This window comes from Anomaloglossus baeobatrachus, unplaced genomic scaffold, assembly GCF_048569485.1.
Source record: "Anomaloglossus baeobatrachus isolate aAnoBae1 unplaced genomic scaffold, aAnoBae1.hap1 Scaffold_133, whole genome shotgun sequence".
NCBI lineage: Eukaryota > Metazoa > Chordata > Amphibia > Anura > Aromobatidae > Anomaloglossus > Anomaloglossus baeobatrachus.
The window spans coordinates 160928-184979 of NW_027441903.1; the positions used below are offsets into that span (position 1 = coordinate 160928).

At 49.8% G+C, this 24052-nt stretch overlaps 1 protein-coding gene across 1 annotated transcript; it reads left to right on the top strand.

The window, feature by feature from the left end:
- Window positions 1-330: 330 nt before the first annotated feature.
- On the top strand, window positions 331-23026 carry LOC142260563 (endoribonuclease YbeY-like). The gene is made up of 5 exons (XM_075331991.1): window positions 331-367; window positions 7625-7838; window positions 9437-9568; window positions 10860-10928; window positions 22739-23026. The coding sequence occupies exons 2-5, from the start codon at window positions 7629-7631 to the stop codon at window positions 22832-22834; spliced, it is 507 nt and encodes a 168-aa protein (XP_075188106.1). The 5' UTR covers window positions 331-367; window positions 7625-7628; the 3' UTR covers window positions 22835-23026.
- The last annotated feature ends 1026 nt before the right edge of the window (window positions 23027-24052 follow it).

The following is a 24052-nucleotide window of genomic DNA, read 5'->3' on the forward strand; positions in this document are numbered from 1 at the left end:
TTATACCACAGAAGAGGATCAGTCATGTGACCAGGGGAACCACAAGCTTCAGCATTCTCCGAGAGCGAAAACCAGAAGACTCGTGGAGACACAACACGCGGTAACTACGAGCCAGAGGTGACACGTCACACAGCGGGAGGAGGGGGACGGCGGCTCACACCGCTACTCACACATTCGCTTGCAGTGCCGGCCGCTGCACCTCTTCTAAGAGAAAAATAACCGAAATAAAAAAAAAACCCATCAACTTCCGGTCTAAACAGCCTTACTTCCGGTGTGTTCTCGGTCCATCAGAAGTATGGTTCCCCCCTGTCTCGCAGTGAAAGTTCCGCTTTCGTGCAGAGTCCAGGAGCACAAGCCCGTACATAACGTAAGTGATTGGACGCGGTGCGCTCGGCTCTCGTCACGTGATTTTTTTTTTTTAACTCCATACAGTCCGTGGATGGCAGGACATGGTGTGTTTGTCCCTCCAGTCCAGTGTGCATTGTCCAGCCTGATTTCATATCGCACAGCAGTTACTTTAAAGGAAACTGTCAGGTGCAATATGCACCCAGAACCACGAGCAGTTCTGGGTATATATTGCTAATCCCTGCCTAACTGTCCCTGTATACACTAGGATAGATAAAGAGATCTTTAGAAAAAGTATTTCTAAAGATCTATTACCGTATGCTAATGAGCGAGGGGACTAGTCCCAAAAGGTTGTTAGTTCCCCGGCCAGTCAGCCCCATTAGCATGTTAGTGGGTCTGCTAACATGCTAATGAATGTATGGCACCAGAAGATGATCTGTCACCTCTCCTCAGTCATCGTGTCCTCTGGGGGATTTCGGCTCTTTGCGCATGACCCCGGAGTTTGGGTCATGCGCACTACTTCAGTTTGAAGCCGGGACGCGTACACACGGCTACATAGTGCGCATGACTGAAAGTCCGGGGTCATGCGCACTGAGTCGAAATCTCACAGAGGACGCGATGGCGGCGGATTGGTGAGTGAGATCATCCTCTGACGCTGCACATTCATTAGCATGTTAGCACGCCCACAGGGACATACTAACATGCTAATGAGGGGCGACTGGCCGGGGAACTAACGCCCAGGGGACTAGTCCCTGCGCTCATTAGCATATGGTAATAGATCTTTAGAAATACTTTTTCTAAAGATCTCTTTATCTATGCTAGTGTATACAGGGACGGTTAGGCAGGGATTAGCAATATACACCCAGAACTGCTCGTGATACTGCGTGCATATTGGACCTGACAGGTTCACTTTAAGGCTATGTGCCCACGTTGCGTTCTGTCCCTGTAGAAATTTCTGCAGCGATTAAACAGCACACGTGTGCTTCAAATCACTGCAGAAACACTGCATACTGAAAAGCTGATTTCATGCGCTCTGGATGCAGCCCCCACCACAGACAGAGGGGGGGCTGCATCCAAAGCGCACGAAAGAAGTGACATGTTGCTTTTTAGAACGCAGTGATTTGGCAGCATGCAAATCGCTTCATTCTAAAACGCAACGTGCGCATGGATTATCCACAATCTTCATAGATTGTGCTGGAGACGCAGGATGCATGCAGTTACGCTGCAGTGGAGAACGCAGCGTAACTGCATGCAAATACGCAACGTGGGCACAGAGCCTAAAGGGGTTTTCCTACTAACAAAGATCATTATAATCAGTAGATCTTTGAATAATAATTTCCACAATTGGATGTGTTTAAAAAAACTTGTCCCTATGCTGTGATAAATTATATATATATATATATATAAATATATATAGAAATATATATATATATATATATATACTAGAAGGTGGCCCGATTCTACGCATCGGGTATTCTAGAATTTACAAATTGTGTAGTTCATGTATGATTTTTGTTATATATATATATAGATGTTGTTGTGTGTACTTACCAAGTGTTTGTGTAGGGCGCTGTACATGTTCTGGGTGTGGCGGGGGGTGAGAGCGGTGTTGTATGTGTGTTGCGTGTGTTGCATTGTTTGTGGAGCGCTGTGTGTCTGTAGCGTTGTGTGTGTGTGTGTTGCGCGGTTTGTGTGGGTGTGGGGTGCGTGTGTGTGTTTTGGGGGAGGTATGTTTTGTGCAATGTGTGTGTTGTGCGGTATGTGCGTATATTTATGTATGCCGCGGTGTTTGTGTGTTAGGTGTTGTGTGTGTGCGGCGTTGTCTGTGTGTGTGGGTGTCTGTGTAGGGCGGTGTTTGTGTTTCCCAGTGTGTGTGTGTTGTGCAGTGTGTGTGTGTGTGTGCGTGTGTGTGTGTTGGGGGGAGGTGTGCACCTCCCATCGTGCTCCATCCCTCATGCTGCGCACCTCCCATCGTGCTCCATCCCCCATGCTGCGCACCCTCCATCGTGCTCCATCCCCCAAGCTGCGCACCCCCCATCGTGCTCCATCCGCCATGCTGCGCACCCCCCAACGTGCTCCATCCCCCATGCTGCGCACCCCCATCGTGCTCCATCCCCCATGCTGCGCATTCCCCATCGTGCTCCATCCCCTATGCTGCGCATTCCCCATCGTGCACCATCTCCCATGCTGCGCACTCCCAAACGTGCGCCATCCGCCATGCTGCGCACTCCCAAACGTGCTCCATCCGCCATGCTGCGCACTCCCAAACGTGCTCCATCCGCCATGCTGCGCACTCCCAAACGTGCTCCATCCCCTATGCTGCGCACTCCCCAGCGTGCTCCATCCGCCATGCTGCGCACTCCCAAACGTGCTCCATCCGCCATGCTGCGCACTCCCAAACGTGCTCCATCCGCCATGCTGCGCACTCCCAAACGTGCTCCATCCGACATGCTGCGCACTCCCAAACGTGGTCCATCCGCCATGCTGCGCATTCCCCATCGTGCTCCATCCCCTATGCTGCACATTCCCCATCGTGCTCCATCTCCCATGCTGCGCACTCCCAAACGTGCTCCATCCGCCATGCTGCGCACTCCCAAACGTGCGCCATCCGCCATGCTGCGCACTCCCAAACGTGCTCCATCCGCCATGCTGTGCACTCCCAAACGTGCTCCATCCGCCATGCTGCGCACTCCCAAACGTGCTCCATCCGCCATGCTGCGCACTCCCAAACGTGCTCCATCCCCTATGCTGCGCACTCCCCATCGTGCTCCATCCGCCATGCTGCGCACTCCCAAACGTGCTCCATCCGCTATGCTGCGCACTCCCCATCGTGCTCCATCCCCCATGCTGCGCATCCCCCATAGTGCTCCATCCCCCATGCTGCCCCCAGCATCAGCCTCTGTGCCCGCAGCATCAGCCTCTGTGCCCGCAGCATCAGCCTCTCTGCCCGCAGCATCAGCCTCTCTGCCCGCAGCATCAGCCTCTGTGCCCGCAGCATCAGCCTCTCTGCCCGCAGCATCAGCCTCTCTGCCCGCAGCATCAGCCTCTCTGCCCGCAGCATCAGCCTCTCTGCCCGCAGCATCAGCCTTTTCTGTCCCCAGCATCAGCCTTTTCTGTCCCCAGCATCAGCCTCTCTCCTCCCAGCCTACCCCAGCCTCAGCCTCCCCCAACATCAGCCTCTCTTCTCTCAGCCTCCCCCAGCATCAGCCTCCCCCAGCATCAGCCTACACCCTCCCAGCCTCCTCCAACATCAGCCTCCCTGTCCCAGCCTTCGACAGGATCAGCCTCTCTCCTCCCAGCCTCCCCCAGCATCAGCCTGCCTCAGCATCAGCCTACACCCTCCCAGCCTCCTCCAACATCAGCCTCCCTGTCCCAGCCTTCGCCAGGATCAGCCTCTCTCCTCCCAGCCTCCTCCAGCACGCCGTGCTTCTCTGCCGACACTCACAGATCCGATCGTATACACTCACACACACACACACACACCCACCCGATCGCATACACTCACACCCACCCGATCGCATACACTCACACCCACCCACCCGATCGCATACACTCACACCCACCCACCCGATCGCATACACTCACACACACCCGATCGCATACACTCACGCACACACACATTGACGATATTGCACATACGCGCTCACAGTCACAACATCCGGAGATACCACATGCTTCTGGCCATGTGATCTTCCGGCAGGTCCTGAAAGCTCACAGCACAGTATCGCGGCCGAGAAGCAAGCGATATCCCAGGATGTTGTGAGTGTGGATGCGATGTGTGTGTGAGGTGTGTGTGAGAGTGAGTGTGATCTGATGTGTGTGTGTGTACTCACCTGAGAGTCGGAGGTCCGTGTCAGTTGGGCCAGAGCGAGCGTGCATTGCGTGAGGGGGGCGGGGCCTGCAGAGAGCCGGGGCGAGAGGCCAATCCGTGTGGGGGGGCGGGGCCATGGCGAGCCCAGCGGCCAATCAGCTTTGTGTCACTGTAAGGACACAATGTCACCGGAAGGACACAATTTTGGAGCATGACAGACAGACAGACAGACAGAATAAGGCAATTATATATATAGATATATATATATAATGTCCCTGCTATGTACTGTGTAATGGCCGTCTCTGACCGTACAGGGACATTGTCTGATCATACCACAGATCCTGAACAGGGGGGGGGATGCAAAAGTTTATAGACATTACGTCACAGGATCACAGATGATTCATTCTGTGAGGTAAATAATTTTTCTGCCTGTTTTAAAAAAAATGTTCCTTTGCTGAGATAATCTTATATATGTGTCCCTGCTATGTACTGTGTAATGGCTGTGTCTGACCGTACAGGGACATGGTCTGATCATACCACAATTCCTGGGCCAGGGAGGAAGTAATAAAGTATACAAACATTATAGCATGGTATCACAAATTATTCCTTCTTTGAGGTAAAACATTTTTTTAAAAAACAGGCAGGAAAATGTTTTACCCACAGAAAGAATCAGCTGTGATCAGTGCTGTAATGTCTGTATACTGACATCCTCCTCTGCCCAGGAGATGTGGTATGATCAAACCATGTACCTGTACGGTCAGTCACGGCCATTACACAGTATGTAGCAGGGACACATATATAAGATTATCTCCGCACAGGAACATTTTTTTTGTTTTTTTTATACACATACAATGGTGAAATGTATTATTCCAAGATCTATTGATAAAAATCAACTTCCAAATGACCTTTTGTTCATGGGAAAAGAAAACCCCTTTAAGGCCATGTGCACACATTGAGTATTTGGTGAGTTTTTTACCTCAGTATTTGTAGCCAAATCCAGGAGTGGAACAATCAGAGGAAAAGTATAATAGAAACACAGGCACCACTCCTGTATTTATCACCCACCCCTGGTTTTAGCTACAAATACTGTACTGAAGTAAAAAAAAATCACCAAAAACTCAACGTGTGTACGTGGCCTGACGCTGTGTGCCCACAATGAGTTTTCAATGTTGCAAAATTTCGGCAGCTATATGTATATTAGGCTAATTATTTTCTTTTACATACGTTCTTAACACTTGTTTAAACGCATGCGTTTTTTGACGCGTTTTTTCGACGTGGGTGCGTTTTTAGCGGCCAAAAACGCAGCATCAAAAAAACGGTGTGTGAACTTAGCCTTATGCTGTTTTTTGCCTTTTGTTGGTATGTCATAGCTTAAATAAAGCTGCTTTGTATTTGATACATCCTGGTATTTGGCTTTGACAAAACCTTATTGATTTACTTATAACTTTTTTGCCAACAAATTGCTGCAGGATCTGTTCTGACGAATGATTACTAGACATGTGAACTCAGCCAGTAACCGTTTGTGGCAGGTTTCAGCTGAATGGCTGGCGAGCTGTGTGTCGGACAACCACCGATCTCCTAAAGCGGGCTTTATACACTGCGATATCGGTCCCGATATCGCTAGTGTGGGTACCCGCCCCCATCTGTTGCGCGACACGGGCAAATCGCTGCCCGTGCCGCACAACATCGCCCAGACCCGTCACACATACTTACCTGCCCGGCGACGTCGCTGTGACCAGCGAACCGCCTCCTTTCTAAGGGGGCGGTCTGTGCGGCGTCACAGCGACGTCACTGAGCGGCCGCCCAATAGCAGCGGAGGGGCGGAGCTGAGCGGGACGTAACATCCCGCCCATTTCCTTCCTTCCGTATAGCGGCCGGGAGGCAGGTAAGGAGAGCTTCCTCATTCCTGCGGTGTCACACGGAGCGATGTGTGCTGCCGCAGGAACGAGGAACAACCTCGTTACTGCTGCAGTAACGATTTTTGAGAATGGACCCCCATGTCACCGATGAGCGATTTTGCAAGTTTTTGCAACGATGCAAAATCGCTCATCGGTGTCACACACAACGGCATCGCTAATGCGGCCGGATGTGCGTCACCAATTCCGTGACCCCAACGAGTTTGCATTAGCGATGTCGTAGCGTGTAAAGCCCCCTTTAGGCTAATTTCACACATCAGTTTTTGGCATCAGGCACAATCCGGCGTGTGCAAGATGCAACGGATCCGGCGCAGAACATGCAAAAACTGATGTGCCTGATCCCTTTTTTTTGACGGTTCCAATATACCTGATCCATCAAAAAACGGATCCGGCGCATCCGTTTTTGCATCCTTTTTGTCCGTTTTTTTTTACTGGATCCATTTTTTTCAATACATCGAAGCATGCTCAGTTTACAAAAACGGATCAGGCGGCCGCATCCGTTTTTTACCGCATTATGCCGGATCTGGCGTCCATAGGCTTCCATTGTAAAACACGCCGGATCCGGCGTGATGCGTTTTTTTTGCCGGACAAAAAAAGTTACAAGATACATTCCCTCCGGCCGCCGCTTTAGGCAATTATGACAGATCCGGCAAAAGCCGGATGCAACGCAAGGCCATCAGGCACAATCCAGCGCTAATACAAATCAATGGGGATAAAATGGATCCGGCGCCGGATCCGTTTTACCCATTTTTTTTCCGGATTGTGCCTGATGGAAAAAACTGATGTGTGAAATTAGCCTAATGCTGACCTATCCATCAGACACAGGAGGTCCGCGGCTATTTAGTCCCACTCAACGCATTTAATTTTCCTTTTAGTAAAGCTGAAAGGAAATTTCATGTTTTCTGTCTGTTTATCCCTCTGAATAAAGTTGATTGTTGACTGGAGAAGGAAAACTTCATGTTCATTTTATTGTCCAAGAATAGTGATGGGCGGACCAGGACTTTAAAAGTCTATATCCGTGCGGCTTAAAAAGTATCCGGGTGCCTGACCCGGCAACTTGGGAAATAAAAAAAAATAAAGCAATCACACTATACTTACGGAGTCTCCAGCGCGGCTGTAACTGCTTCTGGGTTGCTCAGTCTTCTTCCGGGGCTGCTCATTAGCCTCATACATATTCACTGCTTCCCCCGCCCACCGGCAGTTCTGGTGTCTGTGATTGGTTGCAGTCAGATGCGCCCCCAGCCTGTGGGGCAGTGTAGTTTTTGGCTGCTTGCAATCACAGAACCTATCTGTGGGTCACTGTAAAACTAAATAAATAAAGAAAAAAAGCACCAAATTCTGGTCCCCATAGACTTATATGGTGACCGGCGTCCAGCCAGATATCTGGGATCAATTCCGGGCTGGAACCGTTTTTTTTTTTTTTTTTAAAAGTCCGGCTAAACGTGCTGATCTCATAAATCTGAGAGTCCGCCCATCACTATTTAAAAACTCTTCTAACAAAAAGGGGAGAACACCAAAGCGCCAAGTCTCTAAGTATTACTTGTCTCAACAGGGTAATGTCTCTTCTTATCCGGAACCTGCAGCATGTGATCCCTCTCCGCAGAGCCCATTTACGCAAGAATCTAGAAATTGCCAGAAAGTGTCTCCGCGTGGAGAGGTTTGATGTCGGGGTAATATGTATAAATGATACAAAGATCCGACACCTGAACAGACTTTACAGACAGCAAGACAAAGCTACGGACGTGCTGTCATTTCCATTCCATGAGGTACAGAAACAGCAGAGCAGGTTATCTGTCACCATCTCAACAGTGGGCCGTTTTTGCTCTTATTTTATGGTGGCTTCTCCCCTGAGTATTCATTTAAGAAAACAAAATCCGCCATACGGTTCCAGAGATATGGACCTTTTTATTTAGTGCTTTTTATTCTCTTTACCAAGGGGGCATGGCTCAGTTTTATAATGCAGAAGTCTAAAGATAAGCTCCAACAAAACCTTTCAGCCACACCCCCTTGGTAAATATGTCAAAAATTAGCACTAAATAAACAGATCTAGGTCTCTAGAACCATATGGTGGATTTAAAAAAAACAAACCAAAACATCTTAATACTCAATGGGAGCAACGGGAATAAAATAAACACTTTTGACCTGGTGAAAGGCTGACTTTAAAGCACCACTCCAGAGGTTTTTTTCGTTATTTCACCGCTGGAGTGCTGCTTTAAGGCTGGAGTGACTCACACGAGAATTGAGGTCGCATCACCCGTCATGGCCTGCCGCTCTCCGTACAGGAGTGTGCAGCTGCATGTATTTTTATACTGCTGCACACTCCTGCCCAAAGAGCAGCAGGCCGTGACGGGTGATGCGACTCAATTTTTGCGCGAGTCCCTTGCAATTGTGACACCGGCCTACATCTAAGTCTTATACTTACCCTCCGACGTCTTAACCTTTTTTTGTTTTCGCTGTACCATCTTGTGATGACAAATTCTGACTGGGCAGAAGTTACTTCACAAGCTCCCAAGGCAAGTCAATGTGAGCCAGAACGAGGCTCTCATAGACTTGGATTGAGTTGTGACCACTGGCGCGCTCCATGAAACACTGCCCAAGACTGACCGGAACGGTGGCGATAGAAGGTGAAGATGGCAGAGAATGAAGCCCGCTTTACACGCTACAAGATATCTTACAATGTGTCGGCGGGGTCACGTCGTAAGTGACGCACATCCGGCATCGTAAGGTATGTTGTAGCGTGTGACAGCGACGTGCAATTGCGATTGAACGAAAAAACATTCATCGCATGCACGTCGTTCATTCCTGACGAATTGAACGTCAGATCAGATTGTTCATCGTACCCGGGGTAGCATACATCGCAGTGTGTGACACCCCGGGAACGATGAACAGATCTTACCTACGTTCTGCGGCTCCGGGCCCACAATGCGGAAGGAAGGAGGTGGGCGGGATGTTTACGTCCCGCTCAGCTCCGCCCCTCCGCTTCTATTGGCCGGCTGCCGCGTGACGTCGATGTGACGCCAAACGTCCCTCCCACTCCAGGAAGTGGACGTTTGTCGCCCACAGCGAGGTCGTATGGAAGGTAAGTACCTGTGACGGGGGTTAATCGTTTGTGCGGCACGTTCAACAAATTGAACGTGCTACACATACGATGGGGGCGTTGCAAATCGCATATGATATCGTATGCGAAATTGCAACGTGTAAAGCAGGCTTGAGTATAAGACCGGGGGCAGAGGATTTAGATTTAAAGCATTCCAACGCTGAAAAAAACCCCTAAAAAATGCTGGAGTGGTGCTTTAAGTAATTGCAATGATATACAATATGTGTTGGCTACATCTGACTGTGTGTGCTCCTTGTATACTTCCAGAATTTGTGCCCCGGATTGTTACCTAATCCACCATTCCCAGATGAATACAATTTAGGAGACATTTACCTTGGAGTAGAGTTTATATATCACCAGTGTCAAGAAAAGAAGGAGGATTTTAACAATGTCTTGACTGTAAGTTATGGAGAATGCAAATCTTATGGTGTTATCGAGCTGTCAGTAACAATTCTCTGTAGCTCATAGGTTGGTTGTTGTGAGGTATGACATAGAAATAGGATCTGAGATGAGTTGGATAATAACTTGGAGATGAGCAGATCACTGTAGGCAGTAGTCAAACAGAGGATTTACTGCCTGGACCATTATACTTCTACTTGGGTTACACAAGGGGTTAAGAATGGTTTCCCCTATTCCGATTCCCCTATCCCCTTTCCGGAATTTCGCGATTACATTACAGTGAATGGAGTGAAATTTGGGGGTATACCGCAGGTACCTGCGGAAAAGAAGTGACAAGCACATTTTCTCAAGAAATTTTCTCAAGAAAATCTTCACAAAGAATTTTCTTGAGAAAAAAACGCAGTGTGCGCACAGCTATTTTTTTTCCCATAGGTTTTGCTGGGAAATGTCTGCAGAAAGATTTCAAACATTTCTCAAGAAATTTCCGCAGCAAAACCGCTTGTAAATCCGCGGGTAAAAACGCCTAGTGCGCACAGGGCCTAAGAGCAGTACTGAAGATTGAAGGGAAAAGCTCTGACAAATCTGCTGGGAAACATTTAGGCCGGCTTCACACTTGTAAGTGACTCGCACAAGTCTCGCATCGGCATCACCTGGCACGGCCACACACTCTCCTGACTGGAGCGGGTCGGCTACATGTATTTCTATGCAGCTGAGACGCTCCTGTCCAGAGAGTGTGCGGCCGTGCCAGGTGATGCCGATGCGAGACTTGCCGAGTCACTCACAAGTGTGACTCCAGCCTTAAGGGAATCTGTCACCTAATCTGAGAGCAGCATAATGTAGAGACAAAGACCCTGATTCCAGCGATGTGTCACTTACCGGGCTGCTTAGTGTAGTTTTGATAAATCACTGATTAATCAGCAGTAGATTATCATTACAGGACTACTTGGCGTGCTGCAGGTAGTCCAGCATATTCATGAGCACTGTGTAACTGCTAGATCTGCAGCAGAGAAAACAGTGATTTTATTAAAATGACAGTAAACAGCTCAGTAAGTGACACATCGCTTTAATCGGGGTCTCTGCCCCTACATTATACTGCTCTCAGATTAGATGGCAAAAACCTGGTGACATATTCCCTTTCATTCCACTGTCCAGTGTCTGCGCCTCCACCAGTAAGTATAGTCAGCGAATCTGTCACATATAAAGATTACATTTGAGTGCGTTGTTCCTTCTAGTGAATATTTGTATTTCTACTTCCAGAAGATTCACATATAAATAATTATTTTTCTCCCAGGTGACAGCAGTACACGGCTTATGTCACCTGCTTGGTTATACACATCATAGTCCAGAAGACTGGAAAAAGGTTAGTTGTTTCTTTTCTTATTAAAGAGAACCTGTCACCAGGTTTTTCCCCTAAAAGCTGTGGCCACCACCAGTGAGCCCTTATATACAGCATTCTAGAATATTGTATCTAAGAGCCCAGGCCGCTCTGTATAACATAAAAAAGATCTTCATTATACTCACCTGAGGGGTGGTCTAGTCCGATGGGAATCTCTGGCCTCGGTCCGGCGCCTCCTCTCTTCTTTCCATTACCAACCTCCTTCCCAGCTCCTTGTGGATGACTCGTCCTACATCATCTGTCGCGGGCGGAGGAGGGGACGCCGCGCTCTCCCACTGCTCGGGTCCGGCTGCTGCCGCGGCCTGCTGCTGCTCGGTGGCTCGAGCGATGGGCCGGATCCCGGGGACTTGAGCGGCGCTCCTCGCCCGTGAGTGAAAAGGGATTGGTTTTTGGGATTGTTTATTGTCCGTGACGCCACCCACGGTTGTGGTGATTATGTGGACACCACCGCTGCTCTGTATGGGGATCCCGGGAGCGATGACAGGGAGCAGCAAAGTTGTTGGTTCTCCCCTCCGTGGGTAGGGGGTAGTTGTCCCGGGGCCCAGTGATGAGGTGGGGGATGAGGGATGGCGGGGCCGGTGCAGGGCTTGGTGGGGTGCAGGGACGCGGGGCAGCGCTGTGCCTCACGGCACTGTGGTACTCACTCAGCCTGAGACGGGGACACAGTTCTCGGTAAAACACACGGCTGGAAAGACGGTTCCCACGGACGGCTGCTGTTGCTTTTCCCCAGTAGTTGACGGTGACGGTCCCTTTTCCTGCACCTAAGTCTATGTTGGTAGCGATGGGTTCCCACCGGTAACCCGCTCCCCGGCTTGGATATGGGCCGGAGGAGCCCCTCTTTGCCCGCAGGCGCTGGCCCTGAGAAACTGGTGCCTTGGCAGTGGCGGTGTCTCTCTCTAACGGTTGGACTGTTGCCTTCAATCGGGACTTGGGTGTTGGGAGACCCAGAGGTCCCCTTCACTGACGGATTTGGCAAATTCACGGCGACTCCTAGCCTTGCCGGGATCCGAAAGGCCCCTGCCAATGGTGCTGGCTTCTCTTTGTATACCGCTCCGGTACCGCCGGGCCACCACCCGTCCACGGTCCTTTCGGCAACCTCCAAGTAGCCTCTCCTGCAGACAGTCACCGCCGTCTGCTGACCTTGCTGTTCTCAGTCCGGGGAACACACCCGGACCAACTTCAGGCTTTCTCAACTGTCACTTTTTCTGTCAACTTTAGTCCTCTCTCTTGCTCCTCTACCACTTCGCTTCCACTTCACTCACTGTTCTGTCTACACTCCTTCACTTCCCTAGCTTAACTGCCTGGTTTTCCCGCCTCCAGGGCTGTGAACTCCTCGGTGGGCGGAGCCAACCGCCTGGCCCACCCCCTGGTGTGGACATCAGCCCCTGGAGTAAGGCAACAAGGATTTTTGGTTAGCTTTGGTGTACCTATCTGGGGTGTAGGGTGTGGTGGTGTTATGACCTGTGACCCCTGGCTTGCCCAGGGCGTCACACATCCACACAGAGGCCTCCTCTGCCCTCCTGCACTTCTCTCTGCCCTGCTGAGGACAGCAAAGTATTGTAGTGCGCATGCTCGGGCCGTCTTTGACCATTCCCTGCACATTACAGTAGTTTGCTCTGCCCTCAGCAGTACAGAGAGAAGCGCATGTGCAGGAGTGCAATGGAGGCCTCTCTATGTGGATGATGTAGTAGGTAGGACACGTCATCCATATGGAGTAGGGAAAGAGGAAGGTGATGGAAGAGAGGAGGCGATGGACAGGACCATCGACGCCTATTGGGCCCAGCCACCCCACAGGTGAGTATTATAAAGGTGTTTTTATGTTCTACAGCGCAGCCTGGGCTCTTATATACAGCATTACAGAATACTGTATATAAGAGCTTACTGGTGGTGACCGCAGCTTATAGGAGAAAAACCTGGTGACTGGTTCCCTTTAACACTAGAACTACTGGACTCGTGACACCTATATAGAAATACATGGTGCAAAGTAGTCAAAATGACTACCTCAGTAGTTCTAGTGTTAAGATTTTGCTGATATTACAAGCTTTTAGCTTGACATGAGTATATAATAATGGTTTATATTTGCATTATTAATTATTATAGGGAACCTGTTAATAGATTAATGCTGCCTCAGTAACGGGCAGCATGAATCAGATGTTGGCTGCACAATTAAAGTCAGGTAAGTTTTACTCTGAAACAGTTCAGTATTTCAGAGAAAATATGAATTGAAAGGGAGACTATAGGGAGAACCTGACTCGCCCAGTGAGCTCCTCGGATAGCTTTTCCCCGGACTTCCCCACTTTATTGACAGATGTGTCCCATGTATGCCAGACAAGAACCGCGTAAGATAAGTTAAATCTCTCCCTATAGTCACCAGCCAGATTTCCAAACTATGTTTTTTCTGAAACGCCGGAATGTTTAGACCTGGCTGCAATCGCTCATCCAGCGTCTGCGTCATGCTGCCCATGATTCAATTAAATTAATCTAGTCACCGCTTTTATCGCAAAGGAAACCAATGCTTTGTGCCCTGTTACAAATCTCCAGTGCCTCCAGATAAAATGGATTGTTTCATGTTCAGTCTTCAGGAGCGCGCCTCTCCCTGCCTCCCGGCTTCCTACAAACTGGAGGCAGAGCACTAATGCTTGATTCACAGTGCAGACTAGCGGCATAGTCGTGCCCAAACTGCAAGCAGAAGCAGCTGTGCCTTCACAGCAGTCAATGACCTTAGTTACACTGAAGCTGGTTAGATTTGGAGCCAACAGTGCAGTGTCGCGAGCGGGGCGTGCAAACTATTGAGAGAGGCTGCCACATTTAAACATCCTTTAGGCTATGTGCGCACTTACCGGATTTTGCCGCGGATTTTTCGCGGGTTTGCTGCATGTTTCGCTGCAGAAAATGTTCATAACATCTCTGCAGTGAATCACCAGCAAATCCTATGGAGAAAAAAAATCCTGTGCGCACTAGGCGGAATTTGACAGCTGCATGTTTTGCTGCGGGATTCCCGCAGCAAAAACAAGTGCATGTCACTTCTTTTCCGCACATCGCTGCGGGATTTCACTCCATTGACTCCAATGTTAATCATGAAATCCCGCAGGGAATAACGCAGGCAGCAAATTCTGTGCGGTTCACTGCGTTTTCCTGCGTTATTCCCTGCGGTATTTCGCGGTTTACCTCCGGTAATGTACATCGCCTGTCTGCGGTTTTGCAGGGAAGTGATGTCATTACAGGAAGAGGAAGCGGAGCAGAGAGTAAACACAAACACACACACACACATCACAGACATAGAACACAGACATAGAACACATCACAGACACATAAAACACACATAGAAAGAAAACGGAAATATAGAAAACAAAGAACGTGGGCTCCCCTGTATTTTTACTGTCCAGCCGAGGTAAGCACACAGCGGTGGCCCGGTGTTCTCAGGCTGGGGAGGGAGAGGGGCAGGGTTAATGTCCCCCGCCTCACTCCCCCTCCCGCAGCCGAGAATATCAGCCGCAGCTGCCCCGGCACTGTCGCATGCATTATGCGGCAGCACCGGCGTGTCCTCGGCTCTTCTTGCTGCCGTGTAGCAGTGGCAGCAAGGTAATACAAGGGGTTAATGGTGGTGGATCACCGCCATTAACTCCAGGCTTGATCATGGCAGCGTCTATGTGACAGCTGACATGATCAACCCGTAAGTAAAGTGAATAAAACACAGACACCGAAAAATCCTTTATTTTAAATAAAACAAACAAGCCTCGTTCACCATTTTATTAACCCCTCCCGCACCAAAGCTCCGGCGTAATCCACACAGCTCCGGCATAATCCACAGGGTCCTGCACTGCTGACATCCAGCCGTGATGTGTCACAGACACAGCGCTGAATGAATGCAGCAGACAGCAGAGGTAATTACCGGTCATTTCCCACGGCCGGTAATGTGAACTCACTGCCGACCGTGGGAAATGCAGCGATCTGTCCTCTATCTATCTATCTATCCCTCTATCTATCCCTCTATCTATCTATCTATCCCTCTATCTATTCTTCTGTCTATCTATCTACTATCTCAGAATTAAATGACTTTTTTTTTTTTTTCAATGTGCTTTATTGCACTGAATGCAATAAAGCACATCCCAACCCGCACGCGGCAATACCGCGAACAATACCGCGGTGAAACCGCAGCAAACCGCGGCAAACCGCATGCGGTTTTCGGGTGCGGTTTGCCGCGGTTTTTTACCGCGGGTGCGGTAATCTTTGAGAGCATGCGGAATTTTCTCAAGAAAATTCCATTTCCCAGTGCGCACATAGCCTTAAACTACGAAACAAGCTGTAAATAATAAGGGTAAAAACTCTCTTCACTCTCATATAAAAGTATTTTGCAATATTGCTTGTATTACAATTTTACTCATTAATAAAGAGAATATCCCTTTAAACAAGTTTTCTCATGTTCATTAAAGATTAAAAATGCTTGTACAAACAGGCAACTTTACAATGTACTTGTCATTAAAAATCCTGTCCTCAAAAATGGATATTTCTTTGTCGCTCCATTGGGAGACCCAGACAATTGGGTGTATAGCTTCTGCCTCCGGAGGCCACACAAAGTATTACACTTTAAAAAGTGTAACCCCTCCCCTCTGCCTATACACCCACCCGTGCATCACGGGTCCATCAGTTTTATGCTTTGTGTTGAAGGAGGCACACATTCACGCAAGCTCCACATTTTAGTCAGCAGCAGCTGCTGATTTTTATCGGATGGAAGAAAAGAGGGCCCCTCACAGGGCCCCCGGCATGCTCCCTTCTCACCCCACTAATGTCGGCGGTGCTGTTAAGGTTGAGGTACCCATTGCGGGTACACAGGCTGGAGCCACATGCCGTTTTCCTTCCCCATCCCTTTGAGGCTCTGGGAGAAGTGGGATCCAAACCGGTCACCAGGCACTGGAACCGGGCTCCCTCCGCAGCCCCTGGGGGAATCTGACGGACAGGAGACTGAGTCTTATCAGGGACAGGCCCTGCATCTAAATAGGTACTCTGTGTCCCCTTGGGGTCGGCGCTGGAGCGCCTGTGTAACAAACGCTGCAGCGGCTGCTGTGTTTTGTTGTGGCGCCGGGACTACCGCGCCGACCGCACCTGTTTGCCGGCCGCGGCTATTAAATTTAGTCCCCGGCTTCTCCGGCCTAGTACGATAACTTCCGCCCCCGGGCCTGCCAGTCAGGGGTAAGGGCGGGACGCTCGACTGCACGTCGGGAGTGAGGGCTGGAGCATACTTTGATATCCTCCTCCCCCCTCACTGAGCACTGTGGGGCATCAGATTCCCGCACTTTTTAGGTCACGCCCACGGCTCCCTCCTCCTCTCGGAACGCTGGCAGCCATTGTTATAACACTGCTGCCGGTGGAGGAATACAGAGCAAGCTCTGGGAGGCCCAGGCAGGGAATCTGGTGGTCACACAACCGCTTTGGGCGGTCGGTAAGCAGCACCGTTAGGTGCTGGCCCCCTTGGGTGCCGAAGTGTATATATATATATAGTTATACTGTATACATTTTCTCTGTTCGGCCGCATTATTGCCTGTGGCTATATACCCTCACTGATTACTCTAAGGGGAGACAACAGCATGTCGTCCGCAAAGAGCAAGGGTGCCAAGGCACAGGCTTATTTTGCAACCTGTACCTCTTGTGCGGCAATGTTACCTGCAGGTTCCACCTACCCTCATTGTGTGCAATGCTCGGCCCCTGTGGCACTCACTCAGCCGGAGCCCCGGGCACTGGTGGGACCCTCGGCTCAGGTAGAACAGACGGCTTCCACTGGCCAGGTGACAGGAACAGAGTTTGCAGTTTTGGCTGACAAACTCTCTGCGTCACTTTCACAATCCATGGCTCAGTCTATGGATAAATGGTCTGCTAAGATATATTAGAAGCCTTGCAGTCCAGACCGGTAACACAGGCCCAGGACGCTGTGCGTTCATCGCCCCCAGGCCCATCTCGGTCGGCGCAGCAAAGTGCTCCTGAGGTGACACCTAGGTCCCACGGTGAAGACTCCGACTCGGACCACAGTACCAGACCGGCTAAGCGGGCTCGCTGGAGACCTTCCTCGACTTCGTCACGCTGCTCAGGGTCTCAGCATGAGGACTCCCTGGAGGATGAAGCGGAGGTCGCAGCTCAGGGCTCTGACCCTGACGTTGCTCTCAATCTTGATACACCTGAAGGGGACGCCATAGTAAATGACCTTATAGCGTCCATCAACCAGGTGCTAGAACTTTCTCCTCCAACTCCACCTATAGAGGAGTCGGCTTCACAGCAGGAGAAACACCAGTTTAGGTTTCCCAAACGTTCAAGGAGTGCGTTTTTCGATCACTCTAACTTCAGAGATGCTGTCCAGAAGCACAGAGCATTTCCGGACAAGCGCTTTACTAAGCGCCTTAATGACACACGTTACCCCTTCCCCCCTGACGTAGTTAAGGGGTGGGCTCAGTGTCCCAAAGTGGATCCTCCAGTCTCTAGACTGGCGGCTAGATCAGTAGTATCAGTGGCAGACGGCTCATCGCTCAAGGATGCCACTGACAGGCAAATAGAGCTCCTGATGAAATCCATCTACGAAGCCATAGGCGCGTCTTTTGCTCCGGCATTCGCAGCCGTGTGGGCACTCCAAGCTATCTCAGCTTGTCTGTCTGAGATTAATGCGGTCGCACATACCTCGACCCCGCAGGTTGGGTCTTTGACTTCTCAGGCGTTGGTTTTTTCGTCCTACGCCATGAACGCCGTCCTGGACTCTGCAAGCCGCACGGCGGTAGCATCCGCCAATTCGGTGGCAGTCCGCAGGGCCATGTGGCTACGCGAATGGAAGGCAGACTCTGCTTCCAAGAAATTCTTAACCGGTTTGCCATTTTCTGGCGACCGTTTGTTTGGCGAGCAATTGGACGAAATTATTAAACAATCCAAGGGAAAGGACTCGTCCTTACCCCAGTCTAAACCAAACAGACCTCAGCAGCGAAAGATTCAACCGAGGTTTCGGTCCTTTCGGCCCTCAGCCGGACCCCATTCCTCCACGTCCAACAGGTCACAGAAGGGCCAGAGGAACTCTTCTGCATGGCGGTCTAAGTCACGTCCTAAAAAGACCGCCGGAGGAACCGCCCCCAAGGCGGCATCCTCATGACTTTCGGCCTCCCCAAACCGCATCCTCGGTCGGTGGCAGGCTCTCCCGCTTTTGTGACGCCTGGTGGCCACATGTCCAAGACCGATGGGTGAGAGACATTCTGTCTCACGGTTACAGGATAGAGCTCAGTTCTCATCCTCCGACTCGTTTCTTCAGAACATCTCCGCCCCCCGAGCGAGCCGATGCTCTGATTCAGGCGGTGAATACTCTGAAGGCAGAAAGAGTGGTGATTCCCGTTCCCCCTCAGGAACATGGTCACGGCTTCTACTCCAACTTGTTCGTGGTGCCAAAAAAGGACGGATCATTCCGTCCCGTTCTGGACCTCAAACTCCTCAACAAACATGTCAGAACCAGACGGTTCCGGATGGAATCTCTCCGCTCTGTCATCACCTCGATGTCCCAGGGAGACTTCCTAGCTTCAATCGACATCAGGGATGCTTATCTCCATGTGCCGATTGCACCAGAGCATCAACGCTTCCTGCGTTTTGCCATCAAAGACGAACACCTTCAATTCGTAGCACTGCCTTTCGGACTGGCGACAGCCCCACGGGTCTTCACCAAGGTCATGGCAGCAGTAGGGGCGGTCCTGCACTCTCAGGGCCACTCGGTGATCCCTTACTTAGACGATCTTCTAGTCAAGGCACCCTCCCGGGGGGCATGCCAACACAGCCTGACCATTGCCCTGGAGACTCTCCAGAGGTTTGGGTGGATCATCAATTTCCAAAAGTCAAAATTGACGCCGACCCAAACGCTAACTTACCTCGGGATGGAGTTTCATACTCTCTCGGCGATAGTGAAGCTACCGCTGGACAAACAGCGTTCACTACAGACAGGGGTGCACTCTCTCCTTCGAGCCCAGTCACACCCCCTGAGGCGACTCATGCACTTCCTAGGGAAAATGGTGGCAGCAATGGAAGCAGTGCCCTTTGCGCAGTTTCCTCTGCGTCCACTTCAATGGGACATTCTCCGCAAATGGGACAGGAGGTCGACGTCCCTAGACAGGAGCATCTCCCTTTCACGGGCAGCCAAAACCTCTCTTCAGTGGTGGCTTCTTCCCACTTCTTTGTCGAAGGGAAAATCATTCCTGCCCCCATCCTGGGCTGTGGTCACGACGGACGCGAGTCTGTCAGGGTGGGGGAAGTGGTCTTCCTCCACCACAGGGCTCAGGGAACCTGGACTCCGACAGAGTCCTCCCTTCAGATCAATGTCCTGGAGATAAGGGCAGTGTATCTAGCCCTAAAGGCGTTCCAGCGGTGGCTGGAGGGCAGGCAGATCCGAATACAGTCGGACAACGCCACGGCGGTTGCGTACATCAACCACCAGGGCGGCACACGCAGTCGTCAAGCCTTCCAAGAAGTTCGGCGGATTCTGCTGTGGGCGGAAGCCACAGACTCCACCATCTCCGCGGTTCACATCCCGGGCGTAGAAAACTGGGAAGCAGACTTTCTCAGTCGCCAGGGCATGGACGCAGGGGAATGGTCTCTTCACCCGGACGTGTTTCAAGAGATCTGTTGCCGCTGGGGAACGCCGGACGTCGATCTAATGGCGTCTCGGCACAACAACAAGGTCCCGGCATTCATGGCACGGTCTCAAGATCACAGAGCTCTGGCGGCAGACGCCTTAGTTCAGGATTGGTCGCAGTTTCGACTGCCTTATGTATTTCCTCCTCTGGCACTGCTGCCCAGAGTGTTACGCAAGATCAGGTCCGACTGCCGCCGCGCCATCCTCATCGCTCCAGACTTGCCGAGGCGGTCGTGGTACCCGGATCTGTGGCATCTCACGGTGGGTCAACCGTGGGTACTGCCAGACCGGCCAGACTTGCTGTCTCAAGGGCCATTTTTCCATCTGAATTCTGCGGCCCTCAACCTGACTGTGTGGCCATTGAGTCCTGGCTCCTAGCGTCCTCAGGGTTATCTCAAGATGTCATTGCCACTATGAGACAGGCCAGGAAACTAACGTCCGCCAAGATCTACCACAGGACTTGGAGGATCTTCTTATCCTGGTGCTCTGATCGGGGTTTTACTCCCTGGCCGTTTACCTTGCCCACGTTTCTTTCCTTCCTTCAATCTGGAATGGACAAGGGTTTGTCTCTCGGCTCCCTCAAGGGACAAGTATCGGCGCTTTCCGTGTTCTTTCAAAAGCGTCTAGCCAGGCTTCCGCAGGTCCGCACGTTCCTGCAGGGGGTGGCCCACATAGTCCCACCTTACAAGCGTCCGCTAGAACCCTGGGATCTTAACAGGGTGCTCACGGCTCTCCAGAAGCCACCTTTCGAGCCGATGCGTGATGTCTCTCTATCACGCCTTTCACAGAAGGTGGCCTTCCTAGTGGCAGTCACTTCACTTAGGAGAGTGTCTGAGTTAGCAGCGCTGTCATGCAAAGCCCCCTTCCTGGTGTTTCACCAGGATAAGGTGGTTCTGCGTCCGGTCCCGGAATTTCTCCCTAAGGTGGTATCCCCTTTTCATCTCAATCAGGATATCTCCTTACCTTCCTTTTGCCCTCATCCAGTTCACCAAGGTGAAAAGGATCTGCACTTGTTGGATCTCGTGAGAGCACTCAGGCTCTACATTTCTCGCACGGCGCCCCTGCGCCGTTCGGATGCGCTCTTTGTCCTGGTCGCTGGCCAGCGTAAGGGGTCGCAGGCTTCCAAGTCAACCTTGGCTCGGTGGATCAAGGAACCGATTCTTGAAGCCTACCGTTCATCTGGACTTACGATTCCTTCAGGGCTGAAAGCCCATTCTACCAGAGCCGTAGGTGCGTCCTGGGCATTGCGGCACCAGGCTACGGCTCAGCAGGTGTGTCAGGCGGCTACCTGGTCGAGTCTGCACACTTTCACAAAACACTATCAGGTGCATGCCTATGCTTCGGCAGATGCCAGCCTAGGTAGGCGAGTCCTTCAGGCGGCGATTGCCCACCTGTAAGAAGGGGCCGTTTTTCGGCTCTTTTTATCGAGGTATTCTTTTACCCAACCCAGGGACTGCTTTTGGACGTCCCAATTGTCTGGGTCTCCCAATGGAGCGACAAAGAAGAAGGGAATTTTGTTTACTTACCGTAAATTCCTTTTCATCTAGCTCCAATTGGGAGACCCAGCACCCGCCCCTGTTCCCTTCGGGCTTTTGTTCTTTTGTGTACACATGTTGTTCATGTTGAATTGTTCTTTTGGTTCATGGTTTTAGTTCTCCGAACATCCTTCGGGTTGAATTTACCTTAGACCAATTTATAAGTTTCCTCCTTCCTGCTTTGGCACCAAAACTGATGGGCCCGTGATGCACGGGAGGGTGTATAGGCAGAGGGGAGGGGTTACACTTTTTAAAGTGTAATACTTTGTGTGGCCTCCGGAGGCAGAAGCTATACACCCAATTGTCTGGGTCTCCCAATTGGAGCTAGAAGAAAAGGAATTTACGGTAAGTAAACAAAATTCCCTTCATTTTTAGTTGTACAGTTGATTGCTTGTTGCCTTGGTTACCGACCACTTTAGTGGCTTTTCCCTAGGCAAGAAGCAGGTGATTAAAGGCTTTTTACTATACAGTTTGTAAATGCCACTCTGAAGTTGTCTGGGTCCGGCCTGCTTCAGTGTCCTTGCACTTCTTCCATGCTGCAGAGGCAGAATTGCCCCTACTAGCCAGAAGGGAAAGAAGACGGTTTAGACCAGTAGTGCAACCATACTGGAGGTGTTAACTGTCATTGTACATTCCATCTGGCAAGCAGAAATCCTGGAGTCAGAGGCACGGTGCGCATCAGAAGACAGAAGATGTGCATACACATTTAAAGGGGTTGTCCACTACTAGGACAACCCCTTCTGTTTCACATTTCCCCCAGGTAAAATAATAAAGACTATACTTGTATCCCTTACTGGCGCCCTTCTAACAGTGCCGTGGTTCGCGTTCCCATTGCTCATGTGGGGTTTTGACATCATGAGAGCCCCGCATCCAATCTGTGCCAGCTTCCTTCTCCCCATCTTCGGACCAAACGAATAATCAACAGGAAGTGAGCTCACTTCCTGTTGATTAACTCATTTGGTCCTAAGGCGTTGAGAAGGAAGCTGGCGCTGATTGGATGCGGGGCTCGCATGACGTCACAACTCCATGTGATCTCCAGCACCTCGAGCCCGTACATAGCTAGAAGGGCGCCGGTATGGGAGGTAATTATATTCTTTATTATTTTACCTTCGAGAAATATGTGGAATTAAAGAGGTTGTCCTAGTAGTGGATAACCCCTTTAAGTACAGCCACAAATGGGATGTCTATAAGAAATGCCCCTCCTTATTTCCTACGAATGGGTGACCAAGCCATATTATATGTATTCCAGGAGACTGTGGTCCACAGAGAATCCCATTTACATGTTGATTATGTTTCTGCTCTGGATTTGAGGGCATATAATCAGCAACCTGTTATGTTGTGTATTTCTCATTTCATCCCTGGCGATCAGGCAAAATTTGTGCTGCTGCTCCCCAATACTGCTTTTATTTTTCATCTGTTGTAGAAAGGTCTTCTGGCCTCTGGGGACACCGCTAGTCTCTATGCTCCATAGTGTATACGTTTTTTTTTTTATAAAGGAACACTAATATAAAAGTTAACCCAAGATTTTATATATTTAGTATTAATGAATATTAATAAATTCTAGTTATTTTCATATCGTTTGTTCACTCTCACAGATGTTTGAGAAGGAAAGTGAAGTTCTAATGGAGATAAACCGAGCGACTGGATCTGCACTTAGCCCACTGACGTCAGAGCATTACGACCAAGAATAATATCACTTCCATGTCATGAGCTGCACGGAGAACAGAGAAAGCGGCGTCTGAGAAACGGGAATTATATACATACGTCATGCATCAATTATAGGACATGATGGTTAGCGATAATTGTAGGATTCTGCACTTTATACTATCCCAGATGATTCCCTAATCCATCATTACCAGCTGATTGCAATATTGGAATCACTATCCTGGGGATGAGTTCCATTATTAGGAGAGCCAAGAAACAAGGGAGGATTCTGATATTGCCGTGACTGTACATTATCCAGTTTGCAAATCTAATGGTGATTTTTTTTACATTGGATAACAATTTTTCTTAGCCCAATTATACGTTGTCATGAAGAATGACATCGGCAAAAATGAGTTACATGATCTCAGTAGATTTAGACAAAAAGTTCTAAAAGTCTGATCAGAAGAGAAAGAAGACTGAGGCCGGGTCACTCGAGCGTATGAATATTCATCCGATTTTCATCCAGAAAGCTTTAACTCATGTTGTCGTCAATGTGTCCGTTTTTTATGTCCATGTGCAATCCCTTTTCAGACATCTACATTAAAAAATGTACAGGATCAAATAGAGTTTCCTTAGTTCATATTGGAGATTTAATATATTAAGCTGAATGTATGTATGAATGTGTACATGTATTGGAGTGTGTGTGTGTGTGTGTGTGTGTGTGTGTGTGTGTGTGTGTGTCCGCTAAAGGAATCCGCACCGTCTCATTTACAATCATGACATTTTTCACAGCCACCTCATGTGACTTAGGGAACGTCATAGACTATGTTTTGAGGGGAAAATTTAACCTCGTGTTTAAAATAAATAGAAGTAGATGGACAGAGAGAGAGAGAAAGACAGACACAGAGAGACAGACAGACAGACAGAGACAGCCAGGCAAGGAAAGAGGCAGGGAGAGAGTGAGAGAGAAACAGAAAGACACTTAGTTACTAACACTGGGTACTACAGCTAGTGTATTCATAAAAATCAGATTAAATCAACATGTGTGTGGAATCAGGGTTTTTTCTTTAGATCCATAGACTTCTATGGGTGAGTTTCATTCGGCATTCAGATAAGCATAGTGCATGCTGCAATTACTGAGCGTCTGTGTAAAAAAATGTCATCTGAAAAGCCCTATTGAGTCACACTGATTTTACTCAGACGGCACGCATCTGCATAATACTCTGGTCTGAACAGGCCTTTAGACTGAGTTCACACAGTACAGA

Coding starts and splice junctions, on each gene's coding strand:
- LOC142260563 (XM_075331991.1), top strand. CDS start 7,629: ATGTCTCTTCTTATCCGGAACCTGCAGCATGTGATCCCTCTCCGCAGA. Junction 9,569..10,859: donor ATTTTAACAATGTCTTGACT/GTAAGTTATGGA, acceptor TTTTTCTCCCAG/GTGACAGCAGTACACGGCTT. Junction 10,929..22,738: donor GTCCAGAAGACTGGAAAAAG/GTTAGTTGTTTC, acceptor TCACTCTCACAG/ATGTTTGAGAAGGAAAGTGA.